Genomic DNA, 16629 nt, shown 5'->3' with positions numbered 1-16629 from the left:
GCTCTCTTAAAGGGACAGTTCGTTTCTCTGACCACAACGCTCCCAACAAGGAAGCTCATTTGCCTCAAAACTATATTAAAGAAAACAGTACAGCTGTGAAGCATAGGCTTCTTGTTCATGTTTTTATAATTTGCATATATCGTATTCTGCGGGGCTCTTAATTTAAAATAACATGGTCATTAAGCAGGCTACTGTTTACTATACGGTGATTTTATAATTGCACGATATGTGGATGTGCGTTTAACAATGTTAATGAATGATCACGGTAGGCATGTATGTGCATGCCTGTGCATGCCTGTGAGCATCTTTACTTAAACACATGAGGTTTTATTATAATAAGTAGCCTACAGTGACAATATGTGGCCTCATGTTCATTTTCCCTGGCTAAATTAGTGGGAGGCATGAGTAATTTGTTTGCTTTGCACAGTCCATTCTTTCTACCCCTGTTGGCTTAAGCTGCCAGCTTTCCTGGCCGCTTGTGCCTCAACATGTGAAAATAATGGATTGATCAAATTCCCAAGGCCAGGACCATTCATGCAGAACAATAACAACACTGGACAGTGCAGCAGCATGGGTCTTCTGCTCAAATACATATTTCCCAGCTACTCAGTACTGAGTGTGTGCTTGTGGGCGTGGTGGGGCAGTTTCCCAGGCATTGACCTGACTGCAGTGCCTCTCTCTACACACACACACACACACACACACACACACACACACACACACAGAGAGAGCTAGAGTGCGGTCCCATTGAGGGGCCCTGTCCTGGTGTAGTCTGGGAGTTCTATAGAACCTCTGCATTTACCGCTCTAATAAACACAGATCAGCTCTAACTGTCATAGACAATCCGAAGACACAATTCATAGTCCAATCAAATGTGACTTGGGTAGTTCCCCCATTTCAGATAAGCATGGCACATAGTGAACTCATCCAATGGTCCGTTTCTACATGGCACCTGTTAAAGGAGTTGTATTCTGGATAGTTGCACATGTTAAATAAACCACAAGTAAGCCAAATAAGTTATTTGGATCAACATTTGGATAATGTTTACAATCTGAAAGCGTCTTAGAGTATGTTTTTCTTGTACAGCAGTGAACAAAATGCTGTAACAGATACCTGACGCAGTAAAGGACACTAAATAAGGCCTATTGACTTCTCTCTGAGTGGCAGAAATATGCTTAGCTGCAATTACTCCGCCTCCATCGCTCTCAAACTACTTCTGTTCTTGTCTCCATGTTTCTGGATCAAGCATCTTATCAGATCTCTCTCGTTAACCATTAACACCTGGGGGTGAATCAGACGCCACCACCCATCCAGCCGAAACCACCACCACACAATCTAGGATCAATTTAGCCTTTTATATCATAATGAATAAGAGGGGGGACCTGATCCTAGATCTGCATTCCTTCTCCGAGACACTTTATGAATATGGGCCCAAATTTATAATGTAAGTTTATCAGCATTTTTTTTTATCAGAGGTTTCTTTTTAAGGGCACCTCTCGCCTCATTTAACGACTGACAAGTATGTTGACTAGCCTTTTAGGTAATATACTACATTATCTCATGTTTACATAGTCCAGCTTCTTAAAATAATTTTGCATTATAAGGTATTATCATAGTCCTTATCCTGACTCACAATATAAAAAACATATCAACTACAAAACCTAAATCAAGATTACAGCATTGAGGAAAACAGGGTTTGATTTGATTATCCCCACAGGTAGCAATATGTAATGATTAAACGCTGACTCAGGCTTTAGGGCCAATCCTGCTATCCCACCGGCCTGAGGAGGACTTGGCTGGTTGGCACACCATCAGGCAGCACAACGTGCCAATAAGGCAGCCTGAGCCTTGGATTCAAATCACCTGATTTACAAGCCAAGATTTAGACCTATGGCAAATGGAGGCTTTGATAAGTTATTTTCACCGTTTTCAAGTCTATCCCAACAGATGTCAGGCCACACCAGCCAATCTGTAGTTTCATATAAAGTTGACCGGGTTCCGGTACTGTGAGTGAAGGCCCGTGTCTGTTAATGATTCTTTCTCTGACTGGGCCAGGTGTTTACTTCAGACATGATCCTTCGCTTGTGTTCAACCACACCCTGATGAATAGTCTGGCTGACACCAGCTCTTACTCTTCGCTGTGTAGTCACGTGGGTCGCGTCCGCCAGGCTAGTTCCCCTCCCATAACACACTGCAAAGTAATTACCTTAAATAGCCTTTAGTCTTTACATTCAGATTGCCCAAGCCTGATTCACGTGCTTGGGTTTGTGTCTTGTATTTCCACTTGTTAGATTGTTAGATGCTTAGGAGATTTAAGGTTAACAAGGGAGGTAGTGTTCAACTAAACAATGCAAGAACTTTATAGAAACATATGTAAGCAGACAGGATGTAAGCATCTATAATAAGGTTTACAGTTCATGTATGCATAATCTTCTTATGACATTCACATTTCATACATTCTGGCTAGTGACTACAGTACTCAACACTAATACTACAGTACTCAACATTGTGAGAAGAGAAATAGTTGACAATAAGTTGTGACTCATTTTTATCTATAACCTTGAACGAGTCCAGTAAGCCTGCCATTTGCTGTCATATCTTGCAAGTGTGTGTGACGAAGGGTCAAATGGGGTTGAAAGTATATGTGCATGTTGATACTGTAAGCATCATAAAACTATTAGACATAATGGCAGATATATATTTTAATTATTTCTTATTGACAAAATCAATAATGTTTGTATCGTCATTTAAAAAAAACTATTTGTTCTTAACTGCCTGGTAAAATAAACGTGTTTCTTATTTGCACATAAGAAAATTGGCCTGAGAATTCCTCAGCCCAATTTTCTAAAGTAATCATGAATATGCAGTACATGGTGTCCCTCTCAACAAACATGTTTTTTATAGTGAGCTCAAGGAGGTATTTAAGCAATAAGGCCCGAGGGGGTGTGGTATATGGCCAATATACCACGGCTAAGGGCTGTTCATAAGCACGATGCAACGCGGAGTGCCTGAATACAGCCCTTAGCCGTTGTATATTGACTATATACCACAAACCCCAGAGGTGCCTTATTGCTATTATAAACTGGTTACCAATGTATTAGATAAGTAAAAATAACTGTTTTGTCTAAAAGTGTGTACGGTCTGATATACCACGGCTGTCAGCCAATCAGCATTCAGGGCTCGAACCACTCAATTTATAATTCCTTTTAACCTAATCCTGAAGGAGTTTTTAAATAAAGTGAGAAGGCAGGCCCAGACTCACAGAGTAGAGCAGAGGGAGGGTAACGTGCACCAGCTTGGCTGTCTGCACCTTTAGCGTTCTCAGTTAGAACACTCTGTAGACTCTCAGAAACACTTTTATTTTATACCTTTTATTTAACAAGACAGTTCAGAACAAAGTCCTTGGTTCTGAGCACAACAGACCTTAGCTAGCTGCTTTCATACTTGAACATAACACACACTCTGTACAGCCAGGACATCAAACCCCCAGGACCACCAGAGAAGATCATCTTTCTGATGGACCTCCAGATGATGCTCCTAGATGTGATCTACTTTATCCTGCATGGCCGTCGTTGGCGAGCTTGTCCTCATCACAGGGTCAGGGGGCGCCTTGGGACGTCTCTTCGCCCTGGAGTTCACCAAACGCGGGGCAGTGGTGGTGCTATGGGACGTCGACGCTAACAACAACGAGGAGACTGCCAGGTTAGTGAGGGAGGCGGGGGGCAAGGCTTACCCCTACAGGGTGGACGTGACCAACCGGGTGGAGGTGTACCGCACGGCGGACGAGGTGTGGACGGACCTGGGCCGTAATGTCACCATTCTGGTGAACAACGCCGGGGTGGTTGCCGGGGAACGGCTGATGGACTGTCCGGATGAGCTGGTGGGGAGGACCATGAAGGTCAACTGTCACACCCTCTTCTGGGTAAGACTGCTGCTGCTACTGTTGTTACTCTGTGGGCCAGATAACACTTTATAGAACGGGGACAGGGGACTTTTATCAGCTGGTGGAGGGAGAGGGTGGCATGTGGGTATCATCCAACTGTAATCTCAGAACCCAGAACCAAATCTGGTGTGTGCTGGCCAGCTACTCAGTTTGACATTTGACATACTGTATATGTTAACAGTCTGTCACAAGAGACTAATGATATAATGTAGGGATGATGACAGTTAAATTCTGTCCATATAGTACCATATAGTTCTGTTATCAGTCAGGCTTTAGGATGTGGGCTTGAGGTGTCCATGATTTATTGTCATTGATGATAATCAGACGGATTATTAGAATCTATAAATATACAGGCTCCCATCACCAGCAAATAGCATAATTTTGCACAAGTTTGATATGCAATGTGAAGTAATATATATAGTAATAGGTTTTATGTACAAATGTTTCTCAGAGCAGGATCCTACAGGCTGCATTTACACAGGCAGCCCAATTCTGATATTTTTCCACTAATTGGTCTTTTGACCAATCAGATATTTCAGATATTTTGCCAATAATTGGGGGAAATATCAGAATTGGGCTGCCTGTGTAAATGCAGCCATAGTGTTAAAAGGGCTATATGGGTAACATGAAGAAGACAAACCTACTGCTATGTGAAAACAGACTATAACTCTGAAAATATGAAGGGTTAGGGTTTACTCTTAAATCCTTGCATTGCGAAAGAGAAATTCCAAGCCGTTTTATCCCTGTGTTCGTCAGTTTTATCCCTCCCTATACCTCGGCTATAGTCGGACGTATACAGTACAGTTTATTGTTCTTAATGCGTCACCTGACACGTGTGAAATGTACAACTTTAATAAGTTCTTATCCCCTTAGCTGAGCGACAACACCCCATACAGTGACCCTATTAAAGTGACACACACACACACAGCCAATTAAAGGGCTAGGGGATTCCCTCCCTGATCCTCTTACAGTGGGGAACAGTAAGCCTGCTTCACATTAAGCAACTTTTTTAAGAAGCTTAGCGAGGCAGAACTCCCATCAGGACTGCAGTACAGTAATACTGCCTCATTTTGCTCATTCAAAATGTTCATGGACTATTTCGATATTAATCTCATTATTGCGACTCCTGATAGTCAGTAATTGTGTTCATCGAATAACAGTCTCTCTGTGTGTGTGTTTGTCCATCTGGTTGTGTCCGTACATGCCTGTGTGTGTGTCTGTCTCTCTGTGTGTTCGTGCGTGCCTGTGTGTGCCTGCATGTCCGTGTTTGTCAGTGCGTGCATGTGTGTGTGTGTGTGTACGTGTCTGTGCGTGCGTGCGTGTGGACCTGCCTATCTGTGTGTGTGCCACAGATGACAAAGGCCTTCGTTCCCCAGATGAAAGAGCAGAACCATGGACACATCATCACCGTCGCCAGCATCCTGGGTCTCTTCAGCACTGCCTGTGTGGAGGTGAACCAGGAAGGACACACCACCTATGAGAGAATATTACTGATGTTTATTACCGTAAACATTATTTAACTAAGAATGGTATTACTACAGTTAGTACTGTGTAGTGACATACTGTAGGTAGAAGGGTAGCTTATGGTAAAGCGTAGAGTATCTTAGCCTCTGTAACGTAGCCTACTGTGTGTACAGTATGTGTTACTGTGACGTTCTAAATGTGTTCTGGACCGATATTCACAAAGCATCTCAGAGTAGAGTCCCCTGATATACAACCTTTTAGATCATACTAAATAAGATTACATGGACAGGATGGACCTGATCCTAGATCAGCACTCTTACTCTGAGACTTAATGAATATGGGCCCTGACGTCTCAGTGGTGTTTCTGTTTGAACCAGGATTATTGCAGCGGTGGGCTTCCACGAGTCCCTGGCCCACAAGTTGCTGACTGAGGAATTTGATGGAGTCAAGACCACTCTCGTGTGTCCCTATATTGTCGACACGGGCATGTTTGATGGGTGTAAGATCCGGTGAGAGAAACTATGGGCTGGAGAAAGGGCGGCACTGAAGAGGGACTAAGGGCAACTTTGTTCTGGGTTAATCATAGACTGACATTGCAGGTGTAAGCCTACTTCATACAATAGTACACAGTGGTTTATCATTTGACACTGAACTTAGGCTTACTACAGTATGTTTCAGAATGTTGTAGTTGTACATCTAACAATGTGATGCTGTAAAACACTATGCTCTCTGCTGCATCCCTCAGGGATGTGGTAGCGCTGTTCCTGGCACCGCTGGAGCCTGAGTACTGTGTGGAGCAGGCCATGAACGCCATCCTGATCGACCAGCCCGATCTGCATCCCACGCCTCACCTACCTGCCCGTCATCTCCCGAGCGTGAGTACACATATTGATTGAATAAACTTTATTGATCACCCACTCACTTCGACTTCGCTAGCTCCTTGGAGCGGTGCAGAGCGTCTCGACATCTGTCTCTCCAGCTGGGGCCAGTTGTACTCTTAGAGGGGCCAGTTACATTAGATGTTATTGTTGTCATATCGTTTTCTTCACTGCATTGCAGGCATTAGCAGGCAAAAGACCATGTTCATAATCATCATCGTTGCCACTGTCTAATAACAGATGTAAAAAAAGAATGATAGCAAAAATTATTTCATACTCCACATTTAGGGGGGCCACAAGGGGGTCCAAAATTGTTGTCACAGGGGCACTGCCCCCCCTGGCCACCCTCCAGAACCGCTAGTGCTCTCCACAACCTCCTCTTCTGGGACAGGTCGTAGGTCGTCATTCAGTTGGTCGGACCATTGATTGATCCCCAGAGCAGAAAGCTGATTTTTCACCAGCACCACACTCAGGTGCTCTGATGAAGGCATAACTGCTGAAACGCGTTAGCCTGCCGAAAATAAAAAGATGAAATGAGGTGACGTGTTTTTGTATTATTTATTTTAGATTTTGGAGTGCCACCATTTCACGTTTTTTAATTTGAGATTTCACTTGAAGTTATTGTCATATATGTCTGAGCACCCAGCTAATAAAGCAAGATAGCGCTCATGTTACCAACTTCACATCAAACGTAGTGTTTGTACAGGACACCCTGGCATTATACTGCACACTTCCTCTTCCTGCAGACTGTTGCCGTGGGCGTCCAACGTGGTGACCTATCGGTTCATGGGGTCAGACAAATGCATGTACCCCTTCATTAAGAGCAAGAAGAACAAGCTGACCAATGGAGGACCTACCCTGATTGCAGCTAACTCACTCTCCCTGTCACTTCAGTGTCTACAGACAAAATCTAAGGGCCAGTTTCACAGACACATATTAAGCATAGTCCTGGACTAAAATTCTCCATTGTGCATGTTTTTTTTTTATTCCAGGAAGATGCTTAAACTGTGTCCAGGGAACAAACCTTGAGTGGATATAGACATATTTAAATGGGATAAAAATTATATAATGGGGAAATAAAATGGCCACTTTCTTCTCCCAAACTATTCTGCCGACGGCAACTGTAATACTGTGACGGCTGGCCTTCCTGTGAGTATGGCTCAACATAAGGTCAGTCTGCTTTTGTAACACACTTAGTTATTCCCAGGTGGTTTAAGGGCATCACCAGCCAGCCAACCATTCCCCTCGACTGGTTTAAAAGCAGGCTGGCACCATCGGTCCTGTTCAGCTCGCTTTAAGCAACCCTAGCCGTGCTGGAAAGGACAATGTGAAAAGAAAATATCTGAGCCAGCACAGTATGTCTCGAGTCTGCACAATAGTGTGAAAAGGTTATATGTGTGACACCTGTGATTGGTGGGCCTCTGATTGCATGTGATGGAATGGAAGTAATGGTCATTGGCCAGTAATGAAGTATTGCAGGACAGGGTGGTTGTACCATGTGTTTGACAGGTCAATAATAATGCGTCCGCCGTTTGTTTGGCTTACCGACCATCCTGCTGCCCCAGAACTGATTACGTTGAGTAAAAACATCCACTGCCGTCACAGTAAAAACACTGAGCGACTGGGTTTGTTTTTCCGTCACTGATATCACAGCCCTATAGGTCTAGACATGCTTTGCCAGAAACACACACACACACACGTCTGTCGAGAGTACAAAAACAAAAAGTAGCTACCTTACTCAATCCTCATACCATTTTCTCTTGGAACACGTGCACAAGATGAAAAAAAAAATACATAAAAACAGATGGTTTTGTTTTGTGCGTTACAGCACACAAGTTTTACTTACATTCCATGGGGAGCAGAGAGGTGGTTTGACACTGAGGGAGGGGGAGAGAGCAACACAGACTTATACTGCCCCGCCATCTTTCAGTGGGGATAGACAACATCACATCACACTCACAAACGCTACAATTAGTCTCAAAACCTTCCCAGTCCTACATGGTAATGTAAATAAACACTGTTCACTTGTGGTGGTTGTTGTTATAAAGCACTCTAGGAAAATCAACAGTGGTTTGCTAGCTGCATCCTATCCTTCTATGGGGTAACATACTTCACAAGTAAACACTATTGTAACAACTACAGTAGACCTGGGTTCAAAAGCCATTTGAAATCATTTCAAATACTTTAGCTGGGATTGATTGAGCTTACAATGGAACCAATGGAATAGTGGCAAAACTGCAAACCAGTCCATCTGGCACTCCAGTCAGACTAAAGCAAACGCTGAAAGTATTTGAAATATTTCAAAAAACGGTTTTGAAGCCATGTTTGAACAACCCGCCAAGAATTCCAGGCCCCGGGTTAAAGAACAATAAAACATTTAAAAATTAGAAAGAAAGTTGTTAACAGAAAAGGAGAAAAAAAAGAGAAAACGCTTCTACTCAAAAACAAAGCTTCTTTTCACAGTTAACATTATCCCATTCCATCTCAACAGAGCGGACTGCCATTATATCGGATACGATGCAGCTACATTTTTCTACTAAGCAACAAAAAAAAAATCATAAATGTGTACAATTAAACAACATTAAGGAGGAGGAAATGAAGCTAAAACAATTTCTTCTATTAATCTTGTTTAACTGTGAACATTTCAGAACATTTAATATAATATATGAACACCAGTGATGCTTTAGAGCCTACAGTTGCCCTGAGCTTCCTGTAGAATTCTAAAACAGCCTATCACAACACAGTGTCAGAGTTTTCTTTTAGTGCTTCTTGCAAACAACCAATGGTGTGCGTCTGTCTACACAGTGCCATCCAGAGTCTGTTGTCCCAAGGTGCTTGAGTTAGCCTGTTTGATGAGGAGAGAGTCGCTGCCGTCCATGTCCTGTTTGCCACACCTACAGAAGCAACACAAGACAGATCAGCATTACCAAGTCATACGGACCACATTCTCCGGGTTGGAGGGAAACAAGGATTTCTGAAAAACAATTAAAGGTTTCTATGAAAAAATGTATTATTCAACCGTAATAGTGTTCTCGTACTGGTCCACATCTGACCCATCAGACGCGTGGTCTTACCCAGAGGTTGGTCCGCTCCCTGTCCTGTCATTGGTCTGCTGCTGGTGCTGCTGCTGGTCCAGCTCTGACAGTAACTTCAGGATACTCAAGGCCGCCTGTGGACGGGGGGGTTGGAACATTTGATATAGCCTATATCATCATTTCCCTAGAGCTTGTGCCAATATATGTCTGATTTAAAGCATCCGGGTCGTGTTCAGAGGGTACAAGTGAAAAAGGGAAGTATATTCTGAACATGTCCAATATGCTCCCCCCCAATATATGAAAATGTTCAGTTACGGTGTGCCCTAATGGACAAGATTCTGGTCTAACCATCAGAGCTCCTTCAGTGTGGTTGAATATGTGTGTCTCACCATGTCATGACAGGACTCCACGTCCTTGCCAATGCCGTGGCTGATAAGAGGCGGCTGGGAGGAGCAGTTGATCAGCGATACAAATTCATTCTTGTTGTTTTTGGGGAAGTCTTTGTAATCCACCTGCAAAGAAAAAAACAAAGGGTTTTGAATACTAACACTCCAAAATACATGAATAAAAAGTTGTGTGTGTTTGTCCGCACATGCTTGCGCGCCTCTGCGTCTGTTTACCTGTAGACCTTGTACGTTGGCTAGGTAGCTGAGCTGTTCAGAGGGTCTGGTCAGGGGTCCGTGAGGTACTAGATGAGCCATACTGTTCTGACTCTTCAGGATGGTGTCGGCGGTCAGGGAGGTACCAGTGTACAGCAGCTCGTTGGCGATCATGGCCGTCAGGGTGGCCTTAATATAATGACATTAAAAAGGTGCAATATGCAGAAATCTCTCAACCATTTCCTGCTTGCTAAAATTCTTATAGCATGCCTACTACTTTCAAAACAAGCAAGTGTAGAGAATCATTGTTCCATCAAAACTGCTGTGAAATATCTTTGAAATAACCAAAAACATTGCATTTTCAGCTGTTTGAAGCCAAAAGTAAAAGACACAAAAACTAAACTTAACGGGAAGTATAGAAATAGGGAACATAGAACAGATCTATTGCTTCTTACACTTGCTGTCAATAAGATGACAGATCTATAACTAATTTATATGTGAATTTGGTCAGGTCACCCAAAAAGTTACATATTGCAGCTTAACAATAATAATGTTTATTTGCATACTGTGTATCTTTATACAAAGACACATTTACATAAAACAGAACATCAAAGGACTAAAAATAAATATACAAAGGAAACCTAGCTAAAATAACATCACCAAGGATAACGTCAATAACTAAAACGCACACACACACCTTGGCAGGGTTGGTCCGGGGGCCGTAGCCCTTGTTCTGGTGCCCCAGGCTGGGGCTGGCCCCTATAGCCTGGGCCACCTCTGCCACCATGGGCAGGATGCCTGCTGGGAGCTGCTGGTGGCTGAGGTAGGGCTGGCGGTAGTTCTCTGCCTTGGAGCCTGAGAGATAGGGGGCGCCAGAGAGACAGACATGTAAAACACTGGGAAGGAGAACGGAACACCCATGTAAAAGCTTCTCTAATTAAAGAAAAATCCTAAATCTGTCGTCCCGCACAACACCAAGCCCGCGGGAGGAAGATTGTGAATGACCTATGCTCTATAAAGAGACAAAAAGGTTTAAGTCAAGTAAGTCAAATCTCTTAATATAAAATCCAAAAGCAAAGTCTACTACATAAATCTGAGTACATATCAAAGCATGTGTAATTCCAACCCTGCCCCTAAACAACTCACCCAGCGACTGGCTCTCTTCTACAGAGCCCGGCTCGAAGAAAGTCACTTTCCTCCCGTCTCCATTTTTCTTCTGCGGGACCTTGGGTTACATGATCAACAGAAAGAGCACACGTCAGTTGGCTGCTCAACGGTCATTCAAGTCAACACAAACTACTTCTGCTGTGTACTGCTGGCTAGATGAGCACATGAGTAGGGTCCTAACTAAACCAGTTGCCTGGCTGGTATGCCTCCGGTGGCTCTTGGGGACATACTGTACCCTTTCGTCCGTTTTGAGCGCAGGTTTGTGGGGCTGAGGCGGAGGCACTTTGAAACCTAGAAGCTCCAGCATCTTCTCTGCTGCGTTCCTCTTCGCTACCTTCTTACTGGGGCCCATGCCCTCCGCACAATGGCCACACACAGTCACCTGATGACCACAAAACAGGTCAGAATGAAAAACAAATTGGCCCCCAAACCGACCATAGACACTTACGGAGATGTGTGGGAACTAGCCTAGATAGACATACGCAATATATGGTGCTAAATTGCCCTCTGATAGGATGGGTCTCATGTTTGTTCACAACTGTCCAATCCTCTCAGACCTCCACAAGTGCCCTAGGCCTAGAGAATAGGCACTGTGGGGTTGATTTGGTCAAGAGCAGGCTAGGCTATTTGAGCCTCCTGTTTTACCTGCATGACGAACTCCCTGCGTCTGGGCAGCCCCCTCTCTGTCATCATGCTGTACTCTGGCTCCTTCTCTTTCTTAGCCTGCTGGATCTGAGCCAGTCTGCTGATGGGGTTCATGCCCTGCCCATACTCTGGACTGGTCTGCAGCTGGAGGGGGGCGGGGGAAGAGAAGGCAGGAGAAAAAGCGAGCGCGAGAGAGAAAGAGCGATATTGCGCATTACACACAAGAACAAAGATTCCTTAGAAACTATTTTCCAACTCGACAAAAGCTTTCCTCATCACCCCTCCTTTCCCTCCTGTTGCCCTTCCCTTTAAAAATGAATATCTTAGAAGCACTTGTTCTTTTTTTATGACGTACAGTACCTTTACTCACTGTTAGCTAGCAAATTTCCCGTCTGGGATAACAAAGATGCTCTACTGCTCTCTACACTCCCTAACCTCATCCCCCTGGTCCTTTCACCTTAATGATGGACTTGGTTTTCTTCTTAATGCGTGCTGGCTGAATCTTCTCCACGCTGGGGGACAGCTGGGGCAGTCTCCTCAGTTCCTCCAGCACGGCTGTAGCTGCCAGCTTCTTAGCGATCTTCTTACTCTTGCCCTCACCCTCGCCACAGAACTCCCCCACCGACACACACACCATGAAGCTCTTCATGTGAGGCGGACCTGCCTCCTTCAGAACCTGTGGGTCGGAGGAGGAACGAGGTTAGAGAAAGACAAAACAAATTAGAAATAGGCTTATCAATGGAAAGGTGGGTCATTGAGAGGACAAATGATTTGTTCAAATTGGACTTGATCAATCTAAATGACTGTTAAGCCAATGCAGGACTATAGCCTAACTACCTCAAAGTTGACAGGCATGTTCCTCTTCAGTGCAATCTCAAACACCTGGCTGATTTCTGATTTATTGAAGTTCTCTGTGTCTTCTCCATTCGTCTGAAATCAACAAAGTTTGTGTCAAAACATTCTGTCTGACGGTTATGTATGTTACAGCGGAGTTGCTTTGTGTGGCAGTATTGAGTCACATATGTGCCCTTCCTTCACGTTGTGAAGCAGACAGGTGTAGTGATCCATGTAGCAGGTGTTGCCTTGTGGGTAAAATACTGTACATTTTCCCAAAGTTCCACCCAACTTTTTCCAGGAATTCCTGTTGGAGGATTCACGGAATCAGAAGGGAATAAGCAAGGAAGGAATCCTAGAAATGGGAATCTTCCAACCAGGATTTCTAGAAAAACCATGGAACTTTGGAAAAGTGAACAGAATATTCCAACCCGAGCGCTGACCCCAGGCCGCTCTGACCCCAGGCCGCTCTGACCCCAGGCCGCTCTGACCCCAGGCCGCTCTGACCCCAGGCCGCTCTGACCCCAGGCCGCTCTGACCCCAGGCCGCTCTGACCCCAGGCAGCTCTGACCCCAGGCAGCTCTGACCCCAGGCAGCTCTGACCTCAGGCAGCTGCTGCAGCAGTATGGGCTCTTTCTGTAGAGTCTTCAGCGCCTTGGCAGCGGCGTCGTGTTTGGCGAGCTGCCGCGTGCGCCCCTTCCCGTGGAACTGTTGGCCCCCGATGTTCAGCTCCATGTGGTACAACACCGGCCCCACCGGGGGAAACGGGTAGTAGTACCTGACCACACAGAGAAGACAGGATACGCTCAGGTATAGCTTGTACTGAGATGACACCCCCCCCCACCCCAGAGTGGACATACTGTTGCATGGAGCGTTGGTAAGGCCCCGGGGCCCTGATGTTGTAGTTGAAGTTGGATGGCCTCATCCCAGGGTAGGGGTCTATGGGCTTGTACATAGGCTTCATCCCTAGCTTCATACAGAAGGCATTCAGCTCCACCGTGTGTGTCATGCAATCTACTGTGGTAGGGGACACACACAGACAAAACAGAAAACAAACATTACAGAACAATAGGGACCTAAACTTTAATACACCTGGTGATCAAACTCTTGAATGTAGACTACTTAACGCCACTGACTATCAATGTTTCCCCAATCATGATACTCAGCAACGGATGACCTGAGTGCCTCTCAGAAATAGGCACACACAGGGCCAGGCGTGCTGGGTTCTTGCCTGTGTTGTTGCGGGGGTTGCTCCTCATGCTAGGTTTGGGCAGCGTTGTCTGGGCCAAGGCTGTGGCAGCTGCAGAGTGCTGGGCCTTCTTTATACTAGTCCCCTCTGCCTCCCAGTGCTGATCCCCCAGTGATAACCGCACTGAGAAGATCTGGGGGAGGAAGGAAAGAGAGAGACAGAATAGATAGAAGTAGAGAGGGGGATATATATATATATATATATATATAATAATAAATATATATATATATATATATATATATATAATAATATATATATATATATATATATATATATATATATATATCTCTGTTATTGAAATGAACAAGTATTTAAGAGCAGGGAGGAAGACATTAAAAAGCACAGTGATGACTGATCTCCTAGGGTCATGTTCAAAAGGCAGAAAAAGGCCAGATATTAGGTACTATCTGAAGTTAAACATGTCCAACAAGAAACATGCTTTTGTTTTCAGTTGCAAAACCCTTTGCTACAGTGAGTGTACCCTAATGAACATGGCCCATGTTTGCTAGTGAGTGTCAGTGGTTGGGTTGTTGAGTTACCTTGGAATGAGCTGGTCCTTGCTCACAAAGCAGCTTATACTCAGGCTGGATCTTATTGAAACGGGCTAACTCATTCACCAGACACATGGGGGTCTTCTCTTTAGGGTTTGCCATGTTAGATACTAAAAACAAATAAACAAAAATAGATAAGTCCATTGAGAGAGGCACAGAAAGAAAGCTTTGGAGCACACACACAACGCACGCACACCGACAGACCTGTGGAGGTGGGACTGAATGGAGTGGCTGAGCCCGAGGGCAGGGCTGAGCTCAGGAGCGGGTGACTGGCGCTCTCGGAGGGCAGGGGGCCCGAGGCACAGGGGATACTGTACCCTGGCTGGGGCTGAGACAGCGGCAGCATGGGGCTGGCAGCAGGGCTCGACATTAGGTTACCCGGACACTGGAACTGGGACATACTGGCCAGTTGGGTTTGGTGGAGTCAGGCGGTAGGTAGGTTAAGTCGAGGTGGGAACTCTTCAGTACTGCAGCGATAGACGTTTAAGGTTTATTTGATTGAGGTGAATGACTGCAAAGCTCCGCCTGAAAAGAGGATAACAAAGAATTTAATTTAAGGTTACGAGATGCCACATTTGCATGACCACAACAACAAAAAACAGTCAGTGCCTTGCACGACTGGCCTTCAGGTGCCTTTGTAGATCCAGCACTGACAGCAACAACAATACAGATTCATTCATTTGTAACACCTAATAACCATACGTGAAAAGGTCATAAGGGTGCTGTAATTTTGCATCATAAAACTAGAATGAATGGGCCGCAATAAATCCAATAAACCGTAAGCTATTTGATCTGTTTCTCTGCAATACAATAATGGCTAACTAGTAACTTAGACATCATCTGGCTGTTGTGACAATCATCATTCTCTGCAGACAGTAGAACTTAATGCCCAACTTGCTGAGAGGACACGTTTATAAGAGAAAGTCGTTTGGAGGATCTTTGTAAGGTGTGTTCTGCTAGCTACTTAGCTAGCCAGCCAACTAGCTGTCTGGCTATCCAGCTGAACTAGTTAATGTTAATTTCATATACTAACATTACATACTAACGTTACATGTAATTTTGGTTTCTGCAAAACGTTGTCAAGTGTCATTGATTGATCCGGTCTTGCTAGACAAGTTTTTGCAGTTGTGCCGTTTGTTTGCACGCTTGTCAAGTACCGGCGGTAGCTAGCTAGTTAGCCTAGCAAAAGTATCTGGCTAGCTAACAATCTAATTATCTGGTCGACGTCAACACATTTGGCACTCATGTCATGTGTATTAGCATTTTAAATATTCTTCTAAATAATTCATTAGCTATATATTTTGCAATAAAAAGGCATGAATCCGGCATAAATCTGAAGCAATTCGCTTATCTAAGTCCTGGAGGAATTGATGGATCATGGATGTCGAGTCAGGTAGCTCGAGACGCTAGCTATGCTAACGTTAGCTAGTCAAGAGGCATCTAATAAAACCTCACCTCGTTATATTTCTGTCCAGTTCTTGGTTACTCCATTGGATACGTTACTTTAGTGTTGCATTGGTTTGTTTTTGCTCCAATTGTGTAGGGTTTCCCGTGTGATTTTGGATCAAAATGTTGGTAGTGAAGAGGTGGGGGGAAAGGCATACAAGGCAAACACTAAAGAGAATGGCCCAATCTTAGCTGTCTCTTCCGGGAAATGACATCGTTCAGCTAAGAGGAAGTATGCTTGGAAAGTGGGCTACTTTGTAGCTAACGAATGAATGAATGATCACATAATATATTTCCCAGTAGACATTTGAGTGCCTATCTTGCTACAGACGAGCACATCCATAGCTCCAAAGGCTCTGGAACATTTAGTAAAGAAGACTACAAGGTGTTGAGGACTGGTCTCAGATTAGATGTAACATGGTAAACATCAATCCGGGACTCTCAAATTAGTATGGCACATTACATAAAATAAGATGGAAGCAGGTTGTATTGATAGGTGGGTGTATTAGGCGAACGTCTAGCAACCGATAGGATGCGTGTTCGAATCCCATCATGGATAACATCAACTTTGCAACTACTTTTTAGCAGTGGTGTAAAGAACTTAAGTAAAAAATACTTCAAAGTACTACGTTTTTGTGTTATCTGTACTTTACTATTTATATTTTTGCCAACTTTTATTTCACTACTTAACTAAAGAAAATAATGTACTTTTTACTCCATACATTTTCTGTGACACCCAAAAGTACTGGTTACATTTTGACAGGAAAATGGTCCAATTCACACACTTATCAAGAGAACATCCCAGGACATCAATAATG

General features: G+C 44.2%; 2 protein-coding genes across 3 annotated transcripts; one reads left to right on the top strand and one right to left on the bottom strand.

Annotated features, from left to right (window-relative positions):
* Window positions 1–9: 9 nt before the first annotated feature.
* On the top strand, window positions 10–6472 carry rdh20 (retinol dehydrogenase 20). Its single transcript, XM_045691522.1, is given in 6 exon segments — window positions 10–3922; window positions 5296–5394; window positions 5785–5795; window positions 5797–5916; window positions 6153–6236; window positions 6238–6472. Coding segments are annotated over 6 exon segments (723 nt in total). The 5' UTR covers window positions 10–3562; the 3' UTR covers window positions 6287–6472.
* Window positions 6473–8093: 1621 nt separating this feature from the next.
* Window positions 8094–16044, bottom strand: LOC106565337 (double-stranded RNA-binding protein Staufen homolog 1). 2 transcript variants are annotated; one of them, XM_014132330.2, is made up of 16 exons: window positions 15821–16044; window positions 14570–14890; window positions 14354–14475; window positions 13797–13947; window positions 13426–13582; window positions 13169–13343; window positions 12569–12661; window positions 12189–12407; window positions 11732–11875; window positions 11322–11468; window positions 11066–11144; window positions 10617–10774; window positions 9941–10108; window positions 9710–9832; window positions 9360–9454; window positions 8094–9179 (listed from the first exon to the last, which is right to left on the bottom strand). In XM_014132330.2, the coding sequence occupies exons 2-16, from the start codon at window positions 14763–14765 to the stop codon at window positions 9083–9085; spliced, it is 2124 nt and encodes a 707-aa protein (XP_013987805.1). In that variant the 5' UTR covers window positions 14766–14890; window positions 15821–16044; the 3' UTR covers window positions 8094–9082. The 2 variants fall into 2 exon arrangements, with proteins under 2 accessions (XP_013987805.1, XP_013987807.1); XM_014132332.2 differs by having other exon boundaries at window positions 13426–13579.
* Window positions 16045–16629: the final 585 nt, after the last annotated feature.

This window comes from Salmo salar, chromosome ssa12, assembly GCF_905237065.1.
Source record: "Salmo salar chromosome ssa12, Ssal_v3.1, whole genome shotgun sequence".
NCBI classification, from domain to species: domain Eukaryota; kingdom Metazoa; phylum Chordata; class Actinopteri; order Salmoniformes; family Salmonidae; genus Salmo; species Salmo salar.
This window is presented reverse-complemented; position numbering and strand designations above follow the sequence as displayed.